This window comes from Musa acuminata, chromosome BXJ1-6 (genome assembly GCF_036884655.1).
Source record: "Musa acuminata AAA Group cultivar baxijiao chromosome BXJ1-6, Cavendish_Baxijiao_AAA, whole genome shotgun sequence".
NCBI classification, from domain to species: domain Eukaryota; kingdom Viridiplantae; phylum Streptophyta; class Magnoliopsida; order Zingiberales; family Musaceae; genus Musa; species Musa acuminata.
Genome location: NC_088332.1, coordinates 16,040,720 through 16,056,213, shown reverse-complemented (window position 1 = coordinate 16,056,213; position 15,494 = coordinate 16,040,720). Strand labels below are relative to the sequence as shown.

Genomic DNA, 15,494 nt, shown 5'->3' with positions numbered 1-15,494 from the left:
TGGCATTTAGAGACTTACAGGGTAATCACAGATTAAAACTAGAATGGTTGAATGCTCAGACACCAAGTGAATCAATAAGAATGATAATCTTGATATAGACAGATGAAATTTATAATGTAGGAGTAAAAATATAGCATTAATTAAAGTTTTGATTAAGGAGACTTCCATAAGCATAAAAATAAATCAAATGATGATGTATATATAGGAACGCCAGGCCAAAGTTACCAACATCTCTTGTGAACCTAAACACAAGTTAATAAATGCACTCATTACATGCATCATAACCAAAACACAAGTGCTTACAGACTTGTATAATTTACTTAACACCAAGCTTTTCCATGTAAATAACAGTCTAGTTATGGCAACATAACCATAATCAGAAATTAAACATCTAGCCGACCCCAAACAAGTTGTGTCTGATGATGATGTTGTAGAAATTAAACATCTAGAAAGATACAAGCAGAAATCTGTAACTAATACAACATGGGTTGTAACATTACCAATCAATCCATATCCCAATCTATCAAAACATGGACATTGGCCAATAAAATTCACCAGGTATCCTACAACCTTTATGTTCTGAGTACATAAAGTAAAGAAGTTCCAGTTCCCACCAAGGAGAAACTTTCTCAAAGAAGTTGTACCTCAAATGACAAACCAAGATCTGAAGCGCTACCATTCTTAGTCATACGGAATCTGAATGTATGCAGCATCACAGACAAAAGGAATGTCAGCATACATGACTTCTACTGCACACCTCATGCTCTCCAGCACTGTGAACAAGTAGCCAAATGCAACTGCAGTACAGAAATGCATCCCAATCTTGCCGCAGTATACAGCAAGCGGCATCCAACGGCTCACGGTCCCTATGACCTGGAGGACTATCTCAAGCAGCATCCCCATTACAACATGAAAACGGAAAAAGTGTGGCCATTCTTTCCTCCTCACAACCCCTAGGTAAGCAGCAAAGAAGTAGGCCATAAGGAACCAGCTCGGGAAGCGCCCAATGAATCCAAGGAAGGGGTAAGTAAGGAACTTAAAGTCCTCCAAGGATGGAGATGGTATGTTGTCCCAGCATACATCCATGTCTCATGGAGGGGCATAAGGTAAGGTATGCAGGCTAAAGTTCTCCACCACCACTTGGGCTTCTTCGTCATTGGAGGATAACAATAGCTCAAAGGGACATCGTTCGAAGCTCTAGGAACGATGTGGTTTCTGGGCCTTGCAGTGCAGAGCTTAGGGAAAATTGGCATCATATGTGAAAGGCTGCCATGATCACTTTGGAGGGAGGGCAACACATTTGATAGATGCATGATGGCCCGATCTGGAAATATGTAAACATTATAGAATTGAGAAAACAACATACACAGCAATATTCCAGTCCGAATACTAAATAAGACAGAAAATGTCAATCACTAACTAGTTTGAAGAAATGTTAAGGCCGATGTACCAATATGTGTCCTTTTTGGCTGACAATTAGAATATTATTATCTCAATCACTGTGCTTTAAAGAACATTTGAGTGAGAAACCATTAAGAGTAGCATAGACTTGCATGGTTTCGAAAATACAATTACTAGACCAAGAAATTTTGCACTGAAACTAGGATGCATTACAAACTCAATACTTTTCTCTCAATAATCTCTCTCGGAAAGCAGTACTTTCTTGATAATTTTCATACAACTTGATGTTCAAGATGACCCTACTCATTTAATTTACAAGTGAGAAACATCAAGTGAACATGAAAATATGCTTATAGTCCACAAAAATATAAAATTCACAAATTAATTAACTTCAATGTTGTACATTAAGCTGCAGACTGCACAAAATGGCAACCCCATATCAGTGGTCATGTTTCTGCACCAAGTATTGGAATGCCTCTGAATATCTAATTCCTAAATCGGTAAAAACAGAACCACCAGGCATATGCACATACCTCTTCAGTGCAATTGATCAAAATCTTGGGAAGCACCATGCAACATCTTTATTTTTGGAGATGCAGAAATCGTCCGATGATGGGAAAAGTAAGATATATTGGAATTTTTGTTGTCCTGCAAGGCCCAGGTTTCATCGCCATGCTGCCTAATGTCACCATGCCTCCATTCAGAATCATGGCCTAATCAGCTGAACCAACACCATAGCTCTATACTCGGTATTAAGAATACACAGATTTGAATTAGGAGCTGATTAACCAGGCATCATTATATGGTAACCACTGCATAAGAACAAACAATATCACACATCAAAATCAGAGAATGACAAGCAAAGACAGGTTGAACAGATTCCACGAGATGATAGGAAAATTGATGTGTCCCTGTTTTCTAATTAAGCTATTATAGTTGCATAAATTTATTTGTGTAACTATAGTGGGGGCCACTACATTCATAACCATAAATGGATAATCTCACACCATTAATCTTTTAAAAGCTTGCTTCTTTCAAAATAAGGTGCATTAGAGTTTTTCATTTAACATAATAACTTAAAGTACACATGATTATTTACATTCTTTGAATCTAGTCAATGATTTGAGGTGAATGCTGGGTAGACATATCATGCTAGCAATGCTAAAAGCATTTAGTTAATATGCTGGTAAGGCAAACTTAATGCATTTAAGGTCTCTGTCAACATCATTTACCAGAATGACTCTAAGATCAAGACAAATTGCAGAATAGAGATAGAACAAATGTGAATACCATTTTTCCCCAAATGACATGAGGTTTAGATTTTCTTTTAAAGCTTAGTTCTTAATAATCACCCACGTTCGCCCATTTGGTTTAACCTACAAAGAGAACAACAGCCAATTACTACACGAGTAGCAATTACTGTCAGATATTACTAACAGACGCAAACTTCCACACATTAATTGGATTCATGATATTTGCCTTATTGAAGGGTATTAATTGGGTGATGGATCAAAGTTTATTTCAAGGTCCCATTGCACAGAACTCACTTTTGCATTGGCTACGTCATAAGTTGCATCGCATGCTGGTGCACAATATTCCCCATTTATTCAGAAATACATATTAAATGCTCTAGTGCAGTAATTTGGTTGAATGTTTTCCATGAAGCAAGTATATTAGTTCAGACCATTGCAATTAGATTTTCCATAATAGATTATCCAATTTTCCCTCATAGATTTTTACAAACTTCCCTAGTCTTTTCTCAGCATGGTTTTTATAAAGCAGTTTTAGATAGTTGTGATATATTAGGTTGTCACAATTCCATAATTCCTTTTCCTTTGAGAAAATAAAGCACAAGCTTATTCATGTTCTTTTTTCTGAATAAATCAATAAAACAAATCAGCCAAAAGTAAACTGTGTTGACAATGCACACACATAACACCATAATTTAAGCTCCTAATTTCTGCAAAATAAAGGTTATAGGGAAGCTTTACTTGTGTTCCATATGGGAAAATTAGCATAGCATCATCATCAGCCTTCCATAGCAAGCTAGAGAAGATAATGAAAACTTCCTCCAACTAAGACTGAGATTTGGTTCTTCAACCATTTTCCAATCTCTAAAAATCTAATGTGATTAATGTGTCCATGATTTTAGAAAAAAAAAGTGAAAAGATATGCATAATATATTGTGAACACCATTTCCTATCCAATTAATAGGAGGTTAGAAATCATTATTAAGAATTTAAGAGGACCAAGAAATAGATCTGTTTTAAGAGGTTCTCAAATCATTAACAAAGGCTAACAAAATAGGAGCAAGTTCCAGATTGCTGATGTCATAGATGATATGTAGAAATTCCAAGATCATTCTTAAGTTTTCCAACATAATCATCAAAACTCAATATAAAATTCCTATTGTGTTTGGCTAGGCCATGTATGCTAATAGTCATCATGTTTAAATCAAAATACTGCAAACTGAAAAGATGGTAAACTTTTAATCACCAGGTTTTTAAATGAGAGGAAATATGTGGACATGTTTTCCTTGGTTCTTGGTGAAGCAGTTTGATCAGCACTAAAGACAATGATTAAGAGCAATGAGAAAATAAAATATACCTTGTATCATTACCATCTACAAGTGCATTGCCATTTTGCTTTAAAGTTCTCAAGCTAAACAACTTGCCTCATAAGACTAAGTGCGGTACAGTGAGCAGGTGATGCTAGACTATCCATCCCTAGACCAGATCTTCTTTTAACCACAACCATTTCAATAACAACTGACAGACAAGATGGGAGTAAGGCATAGCAAGTCATGTTTAGCCATTTATCCCCCAACCTGACATTCTTTTAACCACAACTACTCCAAAAATTAAACAACATTATTTTCCTTGAACTGAATAGGATGTCAATACTTTACTTTTTAAAATATAGTAATAAATGATTTTAAAAAAAACTATGTAGAACAAAAAAGAAAATGTTCATTTATCATTCTCACAGCCAAAAGGCCCAAAACAACATAATAAGAGCTCTGAGAAATGTTGTCAAGAAAGTGTGACAATTATACAGGCACCACTTTTAGACAGACTATTAGATTTGGACCACAAAGTGTACGATTTTCTCCACCAGTGTACTTGAATATGTTTACCTTGTGTTGTTAATGACCATTCAACTAGCTAGTGGTTGAGCAGAAAATTTAGCTGAACCACCTGGAGCTCACTCAACTCTTGACAAGCCAAGCTTGACAAAGGCCTAGCTTATAACAATTTCCTGTATCATAGGAATAATGTGAATACAGACATCATTAGGAACTATGTTGCGATCCAATTTGCAACTATAACTTATGAGATATGAACGATGTTTACTACATTGTATATCATCTAAGTGAAGTTTGAATGCTGCAGCAAATGCAAGTTCCAGAAACTGAAATCATCCATGCTTCAGATAAATCAAGTGATAGAAATCAAACCATAACGATGCTTTAAGTAAGCAGGTAACGAAAAGAACCCAACTTGCAACCTACAGAAACCAATAGGGCCAATCGCCAAGATGAGGACAAAAGCACCAGAGGGAGACAAAATGTAGAGGAGGAGGCGAAACGGTTACCTCAGCGACAAGGATTTTGTGGCTAATGTTGGTCGCCACAGGCGGCGGCAGCGGATTTCTAGCGGGCGGAGGCCCTCGAAAGAGGTGGGAGAGAGTGGATCGAGGGAGCGCAGCGTATTGGGTTTTATTTGGTACGGACAATTTTTACATTTCTATCCTTCCGCAGTTTATAAATACCATATCGAATCCTCCAAATTTTATTACTGCATATATATCGCTTAAAAAATAGATTTTGATTATATATTTATATATATATATATATATATATATATATATATATATATATATATATATATATATACGTCAACAATCCGTCCGACAGGTTATCAATGAATCTAAAAAACATAAATTTTAATATCTAAAATATATTTTATTATTATTACCAATGACCTCTCAAACTTTCAAATATCTTTGAATGAATATTAATATTAATTTAGAAACTAATATTAATATGCTAATAATCAACTAGTGAATATTAGTCATAACGGTTTAATCCATAATTTTCTTAGTTTTGGAGGGATATAAGTGGAAAATAATGTGGTTGACCCATATAAGCAATTCTGGATACTTAATACTCACCTGCATCATCTACTAAGTTGTACATAGGATTGTTCCTTGACAACATCAAAATTGAATATTTTAGATTGTTTAATCAGTAATAGTAACTTATTCCATAATAATAATAATAATAATCCATGCAGCAAAACTTAAATGACCGAGGATTTCTTAGTATTATTGCTACAATGATCATATTCCTTTTTTGTGCGTAATTCATTTTCAATATTTCAGCAAACATCACCAATCATATGATTTAGAATATATCTATTTTGATGTTTATTCCTTGTTTCGGCATATTGTTAAGGAACTATTATTCCTACTATAGAATGCTAATTTACTATAGAATGTCTCAGTGAATCTCTCCCTTATTCTATAACTTTTGAGCAAATTTATGTTTACAAATCAGAATTTACTTGTGAACAATTAAGTATAACTATGAAAATAAATAAGTAAATGAAATCATCTAAGATGGCACGAAAATGTTCAAAATACATCTATTCGATTAGTATAAGTTGCACAAGGATGAGAAAATACTAAGTAGATTTTACTAGAAACAATAAACATATACTTTGCTGCTGTACCTGTGGAAGCACTGTAAGGTAAGGCAGCAGGATGAATCCAACAGAAGGGATCTCACACACTTCACAGATCTAAAAGGAAAATACATATACATCCATATATGAGTCACCAGAAGAACATGGAAGAATTTAATCTTGTCCTGGTTTCAGTATAAATAAAATGGTGCAGAAATGTTTCTGCTACAGATGCCTGCAAAATAATTACCTAGTTTTAGTACAAAGAGCATTGCGTCCTTCAGAGACTAGGCCACAAGAACAACCAATAAGGTTCATTTGATCTATTACATCAATCAGTACTACCCTGCAATCACATCTTGAACCTAGGTAAATTAAATGCAAAATTTTTCAGGGAAAAACCAATGTATATGTTAAGTCTACAAATGCCTCGAATTCTACACATCACGACTGCAGACTTTGTCTGTTATATGGATTCCGCCCATCTGATAGATATTAGGAACAACACTTGCATTGGCCCCATATTTCTTTATCCATGCACGAAGCACTGTTGCAACAAAGGGTGAGAGTAGTCCACATACTTATCCCACAGACCCTTGTACTTCTCCATTCCAATCTTCAACCATGGTTTCATGTTCCCATTATAGTGCAATACTGCACCATTTTTTATAAGCGACATGTCGACGTTTGTGTATCCCAACCCTAGCACATGCCATTTGGCATCCAGCTTCTCAACCAACCCATAAAAGGCCAGTAGCCCAGGAGGCAATGTCCCAAGCTTCCAGAGGGTATGGTCGGCATTACGCTCCTGCCAGTAGTGATATATGCCAGTAACATTCTTCCGCCGCCACTCTCTCAGATCAAGGACATTCATTCCAAATGCCCACCCACATGCATCAGGATCAAAATGTGCACGTATCAATGGGTGGGAGTAGTTCAGATATTTGTGGAATCTGTGGAAGGTCTCCATGCAAGTCTCAACAGCACCCATCACATTTCCATTGATGTTAATTGTGAACAATTCTGAGAGATCTTTCTGAACTACAACATCATCATCGAGAAACACTACCTTTTGCAATGCCGGATAGACTTCTGGGATATAGAACCTCAAGTGATTTAGCATTGATAAGTACTTTGGGTTCCTGAACTTGACTGGTGTTCGGTTATCACCACTTCCAGAAAAGTAGTAGTTCTGTGTATCAGAGTTCTGAAGCTGCTTTAAAACTGGTACATAGGAGGCATTGAGCCAACTTAAATCCTCCACCTTCTGGACCTCGATGGTTGCACCTCGGAAACTGTTCATGGAGAACCAGGCCTTCATTGGAGCAAAATTTACCTCATCTGTGACCAGGTGGAATACAATCATTTCTGGACGCTTTGAGTTCATGGTAGTAGAGTTAACCACAACTGATGCAGCAAGGATGTTGTCAGAGAACACACAATAATGATAGAGACCGTTGTCTCTAAGCTTCTCCATCCTGTGCCTCCCTTCTGAGAGTTCTCTCTGAAAATTTGAATTCCTGAACCATTCCATGGTAAGCCTGATACCCAAGCAATATAGGCTTTTGGGAAGTTCTTCAGCAGCTATCTGCCCATACTTGGTGCTCTTTTCAGCCTCGGATTTCATTTTCTCATCCAAAGATTGGAATTGACCCTTCATCTTCATAATCATAGTTGCACTGTCATAGTGGAGTTGCTGTGCTTGGTAGAGCAGGAGAGCCATATCACGGATTGCTGCTTCTGATTCTTCCGTGGTTAATGGGGTTCCTGTTGTCGCAGCACTGGACAGAAGAGCTTGACATTTGCGAATTTGGGCACTAAGCTCTGCTGCAAATTGGAGGTTATTGCTATCTTTAGAGATGACAACCAAAGCCTTTGCAAGAGATATTTGGTCTACTATTTGTCTTGTGAATGAATAAGGACTCAGCATTTCATTTGTAATGTTCAGACCTTCGGGAAAACTAGAGCGGTAAAGTTTCTGTGGCATAACATCAAGGTTTCAAGGGTTAGTAGAATGGATGGGCACATGCACCAGCTAGATACTTTAAAGAAAATGACAACACAAAAAAGGAAGACCTTTTATTCTGCATTCATCCTGTTCATCTCAGGAGAGATGCAGTAACCAGAACTGTCTAAATTCCAAAACCCTTACCTTGACAAAGAACAGTAATGTACTCAACCAATTAAGGAGAGAATAACCAATTCAGAGGAATTGTACCAAAGGATTCTTAAATAGATGAATGACAACACAGTTGATTATCCTGGTTATAGTAAGTTCAGGAGAATGTGAACAAAAAAAAGAAAGTTACATAATTTCTGCCCAGCCAACATTGCAGCACAACTTATTGTCATGTCAAAATTTGTTTAATAAGTTCATTGCTATACCTTGGTTAGGTGATGTAACCTATTCTAGTTATGAAAGTCACTAATATATTAGCATTACGAATTTTCATGCATCACATGTGCCAGGGAATTCCAGCTAAACAACTCTTGATCCTCCTTTCTTTTATTGGTTAGCAGCACTTCAGTTCAATGCTGATATTGCAACTCACATGCAGGAATGAACTCTGCCGACAAACTTGTCAGATGTGTGTCCCTTCTCTGCTTTTCCAACTTCACAAAATTCTTTCTTCTTATCTTTTATGATTATTCATTTTTCTCCTTGTCATTATATTGGCACAGGAGTGGACTGTGCTTCTATTCCTTGAAATTGAAATCCTTGCTTTGCAGGCTTACCCATGCAGATATCAAAGCACATACTCGGTTTCATGTGGAACATATCCACTTGGACGTTCAAAGTGTCACTAGTTTCACCAGACACATTGAAACCAATCACCTCCCAAAATTCATGATATATATAACATAGCAGGTTTTTTACTGCCAACAAAATCAGTCTACAAGGCAGAAGAGTGATTTATAGAGCACATTTCTGTTCTACTGGTTTTGTGCATTAAGGATAAAGATGAAAAGGTGCTTGTCAATGATAATAGCAATTATGGAAAGATTAAAAAGAATATATTTATGCTAATTAATAAACATTTTATAGACAATTTTGGTTTACAAATAGGATAAAAGTAGAACGATATACTTGTTTGTAGAATTAGGGTGAGATAAATGAAGCATTGAAGAGAATGAAATTTGGTAAGAGTACAGGAATGGATTACATATCTAATGAGGGTTGGAATTCAGAAGTGTACTTGTTAACTAGTTCATTTAGCAAATTTTTCTTTACTAGAAATTTGATGATTGGGATGAGAAAATAGTAGTATTTACAAATAAGGATAAATTTTCAACACTCAAGTTATAAAGAACTTCAGCTAATTTACAGGATTTTCCATGGAAAACCGCCAATCTTAAACGAGTTGATTTTACCTTTTTTCCTTTGTGGATATGGCACCACTCAAGTTATGCAAAATCACTTCCAAATGTAATCATAGAAATAAACCAGAGAAAGAAAGGTAGCTCAAAAGGATTGATTCTTGAGCTTCCTTGACCCATAGTTTGCTCACAAGGCCAGTTCTCCAGAATAAATGGCAGAGTTCTGAAAATTAATTTGGTCATATGCTTCACAGATCAAACAAAAGAAACTATTTGGTTATTAAGACAATAATGACAAGATCTTAGCGAGATGAAAGACTTACACATGATTTATTGAGACAATTACAATAGAGGAAGAGGAGGATGTGGCAATGAGGATGTGATAATAAAAGCGGAGCCATGTTAGAAATAATAGAGGAAATAGTAGTAAAGGAAGACGAGAACATGGAGGCAACCTCAACAAACATTGTGGAGGTAAGAAAATTTGTGGAGAAAAAAGAGGAAGTAAAATAGTAAAGGCCAAGGATCAAAGTGTCAACTGTTCAGGCAAAACATACCATGGCGAGCACTTTCTGGCACCCAACACAGACAGATGTGCTGCTATATGGGGCAATGGGGTATTCATTGGATCACTACAGTGAAAGGACTGAAACAATTGTTTAATACTCATGGATATTCTTTTGCCAACTGTCAGGATCTGGTTTAGCATATGCCTATATAGTACACGTTAGTGAAACAATTTAACAGGATAACATCTAGAAAGTAATACAAAGGAGAAAGCAATAGAAAACACAAGCTTCACATGGTCAAACAAGAAAGTGCATAGCCAAAGGGCATGATCTCTATTCTTTCCGTTATAAAAAGAAACAATGTAATAATAAAAAGTTTTCTACCACCAAAGGAGAGCCAATTTATAGCACAATTAATATAAACACCAAAAAGAAAAAACCACTCTTCCAACTGTTTCCTTTTGAGATAATTCCTATCTCAAAATTCTAGCCTCTCTAATTCTACTCTTTAACGCACATTAATGCAGCTGCTGCCTTTATTCATTGACAAGCCCTATGATCTTACCCATGGGATTAAGCTCAATCTAGCAATTACATTTAACCTGCTTCAGAAAAGGTGTAGGTTGGTGAGTGTCACACGAGGACTGAGATACAGGACTTCCCAAGTATCACGCATGTACCACTCTTCCATTTTCCAGTTTTCGAAGATGGTCCCATAGGTGTGGGTTAATGCCACTCCCACACATCTTCACTACCCAATATCTAACTAATAGTGGATGTGCATGGAAAGGATTGGTGTTGCTTGTAGGATTAAGGAACAGAAAAGAATAGACTCTAGCAAAAGGAATTACATGAAGTTTAAGGTCAAAACAGAACTTGTACGAAAGCAGATCCACCATTGTAGCATATACATCTCGGTGTATGCTACTGGGGCTACCAGTGGCCTTGCATTAATTGGATCCACAAGGTGAGCAAGGACGCTATGTATTAACCGAAGGAATTGATGGGTGTGACGAATATTAATTGATGTAATTTGTTTGGTCTAAATTTTTAGCTAGAGTGAGTTAATCATCCAGCAATCTGCTACTCATCAATCATTAGGAATCGAGAAATGTATGACACTGATCATCCATCAACGATTACATAACATGTAAGTCGTTTTCATATAACTTTATCGCGTATGTGATCGTATAAAACCTCTAGAAACAAATAAAAAGATCTTCTATAATCCTTTCCCTGAAGAGAAAAACCTAAACATTTAGAACAAACATCAAACACTCCACCGAGATCGATACTTTCACACGACAACACAAAAAAAATAGATCACAGATCCAAATTTCTCCCCAAACTCGTAACTCCAATAAAAGTAAAGCGATCCATTTTTTTTCATGACGGTTAAAGCATCGAGTCTGAAGATCATAGGTCAAGATCCCACCTGGCGGACCAACGGCGGATCGGATCTCGGCAGCTTCTCGCGACTGAGCACCACGAGGAGGAGGAGCACCCCGAGGCCGGCGGCCACGAACCAGACCCAGACGATGGAGAGCCATCGCCGCCTCGCCGGCCGCCGGAGATCGAACGGCCTCCGCCTCATCCCCACTCAGAGCCGGCGACACCAACCGACCCGATCCCACGCGGCCCGGACACGCATCTCTAGATCAGGAGGAGGGGCGGTTCACTTCTGGCTCAAGAACCACGGATTAAAGATGTACGGGTTTTCCGTGGGCGGAGAGCGACCCGTGGTTATCTCCAAGATGCTGCTCGGCGGCTCTTCTCGGGAGGAGACTGAGAGCTGCGTGACTTGCTATTTCTCCTCTCCGCTGGTTTCTCAGAAACATTAACATGCCAATTTTACATTCGGAAATAGCACAATCGGTCTCCCTAAATTTTATACTATATTTTAATATCATATATGTATATATATACAAACATTTAAATCTTTAGCATCCATCCAATAAACTCAAAATAACTATTGCTAATCGTTAATATCATTGAATTTAAAAATAAAATTAAATTATTTAAAATATATTTTACAATTTTAATTAATTATTTGAATATGTTTAAAGGAGATATTAGTGCTAATTTTAAGTGTTGATATCACTTGGACAATAGTGAAACCTATGGATATAAGTACTGCATTGGCTTTTATGAACCGCGAGGTATTAATCTATGTAATTTTATCTCTATATTTAGAGAGAAAATTTTCTTGGTATATCTGGTCACAAACAAACAATCTTTTATGCTAAACCCAAATTTAGAGAAACAAATGTGAAAACTCATAGACTTAGGTATGATATGTAATTTTACTTGTTCATATATTAATTTTGTATATATTATTAATTCTAACAAATATTCAGATTCAACCCAATTTCCAGTAGACATGTTAGCATAATTAGAATGGTAAAAGATAACCTGATGACATCTGAGTCAACTCAAAAGAGATAGAGATAGCAAGATGTATCTACAATAATATCAATTTAATATTTTTAGGATAATTTATATATGGATTAAGGTGGAGTGAAATTTTTAATTCGATCTCTTCGATACTTAAATTAATTTTAATAAAAATAAAATAAATTTAATAAAAAAATATTTAACTCAATTATCATGCTAAAAATATATTTTTTATAGATATGTGTCAAGTTGTCACTGGTGGAAAAGATTTCCTCAGATGATAAGATTATCATGGCTTAAGGATTAAAATTACACAAGAAAAAAATAATTCTAGGATCAATTGGAACCCATGGAAAAAAGAAAAAAAAACTTGCTTTATATCACAGAAATGCAAACTCAATTAATAGCATTTATATGTAGATGAGAGAAATTTCTGCTCATAATCATGCAAATTGTGAGTTCATCCTGGGCATTAATTAGTCTCTCATGGTAGCACATTAATTCCAGAAACTCCAGCAATAAATGAATAGTCTGTGTGACAAACTACAAGACCATAAGATAAACCAAGGTGGCATTCTGGTGTGAGATAGGAAGACTTGTGTATAGTATTTGCTATTTCCTGAAGAGAATATAAATCAACTGTACCAAAAAAAATGATAACACTATCATCATCTGTAGAGACTTTAGGGTAGAAGTTTGAGATGAGACAACATAGCAGCTTCTCTTTCCTTCGATATGAAATGGATGTGGATGGATTTCAATACTCAGATAGAAATGATATTATTTTTCCTGATTCTGTGTTTCAGTCTTATTTGTGTTAAAAACATATCTGGATTCAAACAAGAGGGATTTCTCTTTTTTTTTAGCAAGAAAAAGTATCTATTAATCAACTAGACACAGGCTACAAAAGAGAGAAGTAGAGAGACATAATCCAAAACATTTCCCTAGGAATAATCCTCTTTCTGGATTCTTCCCCAGTTAGCTATACCCTGTGAGCATTTCCATTATAATCCCCCTATTAATATGATGAAAACACTAAACGTTTGTATCTCTAGCTAAACTCAAAATTTCTTTGTGTAAGGACTTCGAAAACCATAGCCCCAGGAATGGTCATGTCCTCCGCTTGCATCGGCTTCTTCTCCACACTGCACGCTGCAGAACCCGCAGCAATGACCTGACTGACTGCCTGCCTCCTTCCCAACCCCTGCATTATAAAGATTACCATTTAAAAGAGCCATTCACCTCTTAACGTAAGTGTATTCATGCAGGCTAGAAGGATTGAAGCAATTTCTTGATCGAAGCAGTCCCCTCAGGTCTGGTAAGCACCGTCAAACAGTAGTTGCTACCATCCTCAAGGCATGTAGATTCCTAAGAATGAATGATACCAACTATACAATCTAATGTGGGCAGCCTATTCTGGCATATCTTCCACAAAAATATCTCGACTTCTGGGTAAACATTTATCTTCCAGATCACATTCCGGCCAGGCCCGCTGTCTTGACTAGGCTGGGAGCTTCTTCTCAACATATGATATGCACTATGGGTAATGACAAATCTATTTGGAGTTGAGGCTCATACTCATCAGTCATCATTCGGGTTTCCTGTCAAGTAGATGCCCACCATCTTTAGGATGAAAACACTCTGCAACACCTTCAGTCATTTTCAACTATTAAATCTGCAATATGAGAGAAAGAAGCCATGCAATCTACATTGATAAATGTTGGCCAATGGTTCACAAAAATAGTATCAATCCATAGTTCCTCCCAGATGCAGATCATCTAAGTCCACTATCACATCACTCATAAGTTGACACAACCTCTTCCATTTTCATGATCCTTCCCTCCCGTTGTTCGTTTCTCATAGGTTTAGACTTCTATATTTAACCCAAAACACTCTTATCCTTAATCGGTCCTCAGTATCAAGGAACAGATCTAACCGCTTGATGCATAAAATCTTTCTAGCTAAGGACAGATTTCTAATCCCAAGCTAGTATTTATTTGGCACGGTCTTAATATCTAAAAATAATAGCCAAATCACATTAAATAAAAAATTACTTAATACATATAACAAATTTGCATAATCCCTTCAAAATTAATAATTTTTTATGTTAATTTTATCTAAAATTATATTTAAATATGCTTGACAATGTTGGGCAGCCCATGGTAGGTTTTAAATATAATTTTATCTAAAATCTAAAATTATATTTGGCACGGTTCTTGTTTTTATGTTAGTCCACGGTCCACCCCCCTTTCTCCTAGATCCAAATTAGGAGGTGTGGTGATCGTAAAAAGAGGCAGAAAAACTATAGTAGTATGGGTGAAAATTATTGTAGCAACTTGATTAAAAAAGGAGGAGAAAATGATAAAAAATAAATAAATGAAATAAAACAAGAACAATGCAGAGAGACTATTTTCAATCATTTAAACAGTATTCTCATCTACAGTAGATTCTTGCTATGATTACTTGAGGAGAATTAGGATATTATGCACAATGAAGTAATCCTTATATCCCAGTTATTCTCTTAAAATTGTTGTCAGGATTTTGGACAAAAAAATTGAGATTTGTATATTCATTATTCTTATATTAGATTATTTCTAGTTTGCCCCGTAGTTTTTACCCTTCACGTTAGAGGGGTTTTCCACATAAATCTTGGTATTATATTTTATTATGATTTCATTTAATTCTGCTACATGTTATGGCTTGCTAGTATTTGTTCATATACAAAGTTTATTTCTCTTTATATTTCATCAACTAGTATCATAACAAGGTTTTGGTGATTTAATTTTTGTCTTTGAATATGGAGGTCGGTAGAGTTTCTCGCATAATTAGCTAGAATGAAAACAATTAGATGATATGAAAACCAAGAATAAAAGATCTCTTGTATTGCAAAAACTTGTATAGACCTTTGCAAGGAGATAGTGCAAAGCTCGAACTATGACAAATGATGAGTGAAAGAGATTAGACCGAAAAATAGTTGGGTTTATAAGATAGTGGTTCAATGACAGTGTCTTTCATTATGTTTCTACTGAAAGTTTTACATATTCTCTTTGGAAAAAGTTGGAAGGTCTCTATGAAAGAAAAACTGTTGGTAACAAAGCTTTCTTGATCAAAAAACTTATAAACCTGAAATATAAAGAGGGTGCTTTTATTGCTGAGCATTTGAATGAAATACAGAGTATCACTAACC

At 36.0% G+C, this 15,494-nt stretch overlaps 1 protein-coding gene and 1 pseudogene across 1 annotated transcript; both read right to left on the bottom strand.

Annotated features, from left to right (window-relative positions):
* Positions 1-474: 474 nt before the first annotated feature.
* On the bottom strand, positions 475-5,083 carry LOC135677471 (protein TIC 20-I, chloroplastic-like; annotated as a pseudogene).
* A 1,168-nt stretch (positions 5,084-6,251) lies between these two features.
* Positions 6,252-11,768, bottom strand: LOC103988489 (probable galacturonosyltransferase 10). The gene is made up of 2 exons (XM_009407013.3): positions 11,349-11,768; positions 6,252-8,064 (listed from the first exon to the last, which is right to left on the bottom strand). Exons 1-2 carry the CDS (start codon positions 11,505-11,507, stop codon positions 6,616-6,618), a joined length of 1,608 nt encoding a protein of 535 aa, XP_009405288.2. The 5' UTR covers positions 11,508-11,768; the 3' UTR covers positions 6,252-6,615.
* Positions 11,769-15,494: the final 3,726 nt, after the last annotated feature.

Bases quoted from the DNA above. Each gene is read 5' to 3' on its own strand.
- LOC103988489 (XM_009407013.3), bottom strand. From the start codon at position 11,507: ATGAGGCGGAGGCCGTTCGATCTCCGGCGGCCGGCGAGGCGGCGATGG. The intron at 8,065-11,348 runs GTGGGATCTTGA...GTTATGCCACAG, and splicing joins ATCCGCCGTTGGTCCGCCAG to AAACTTTACCGCTCTAGTTT.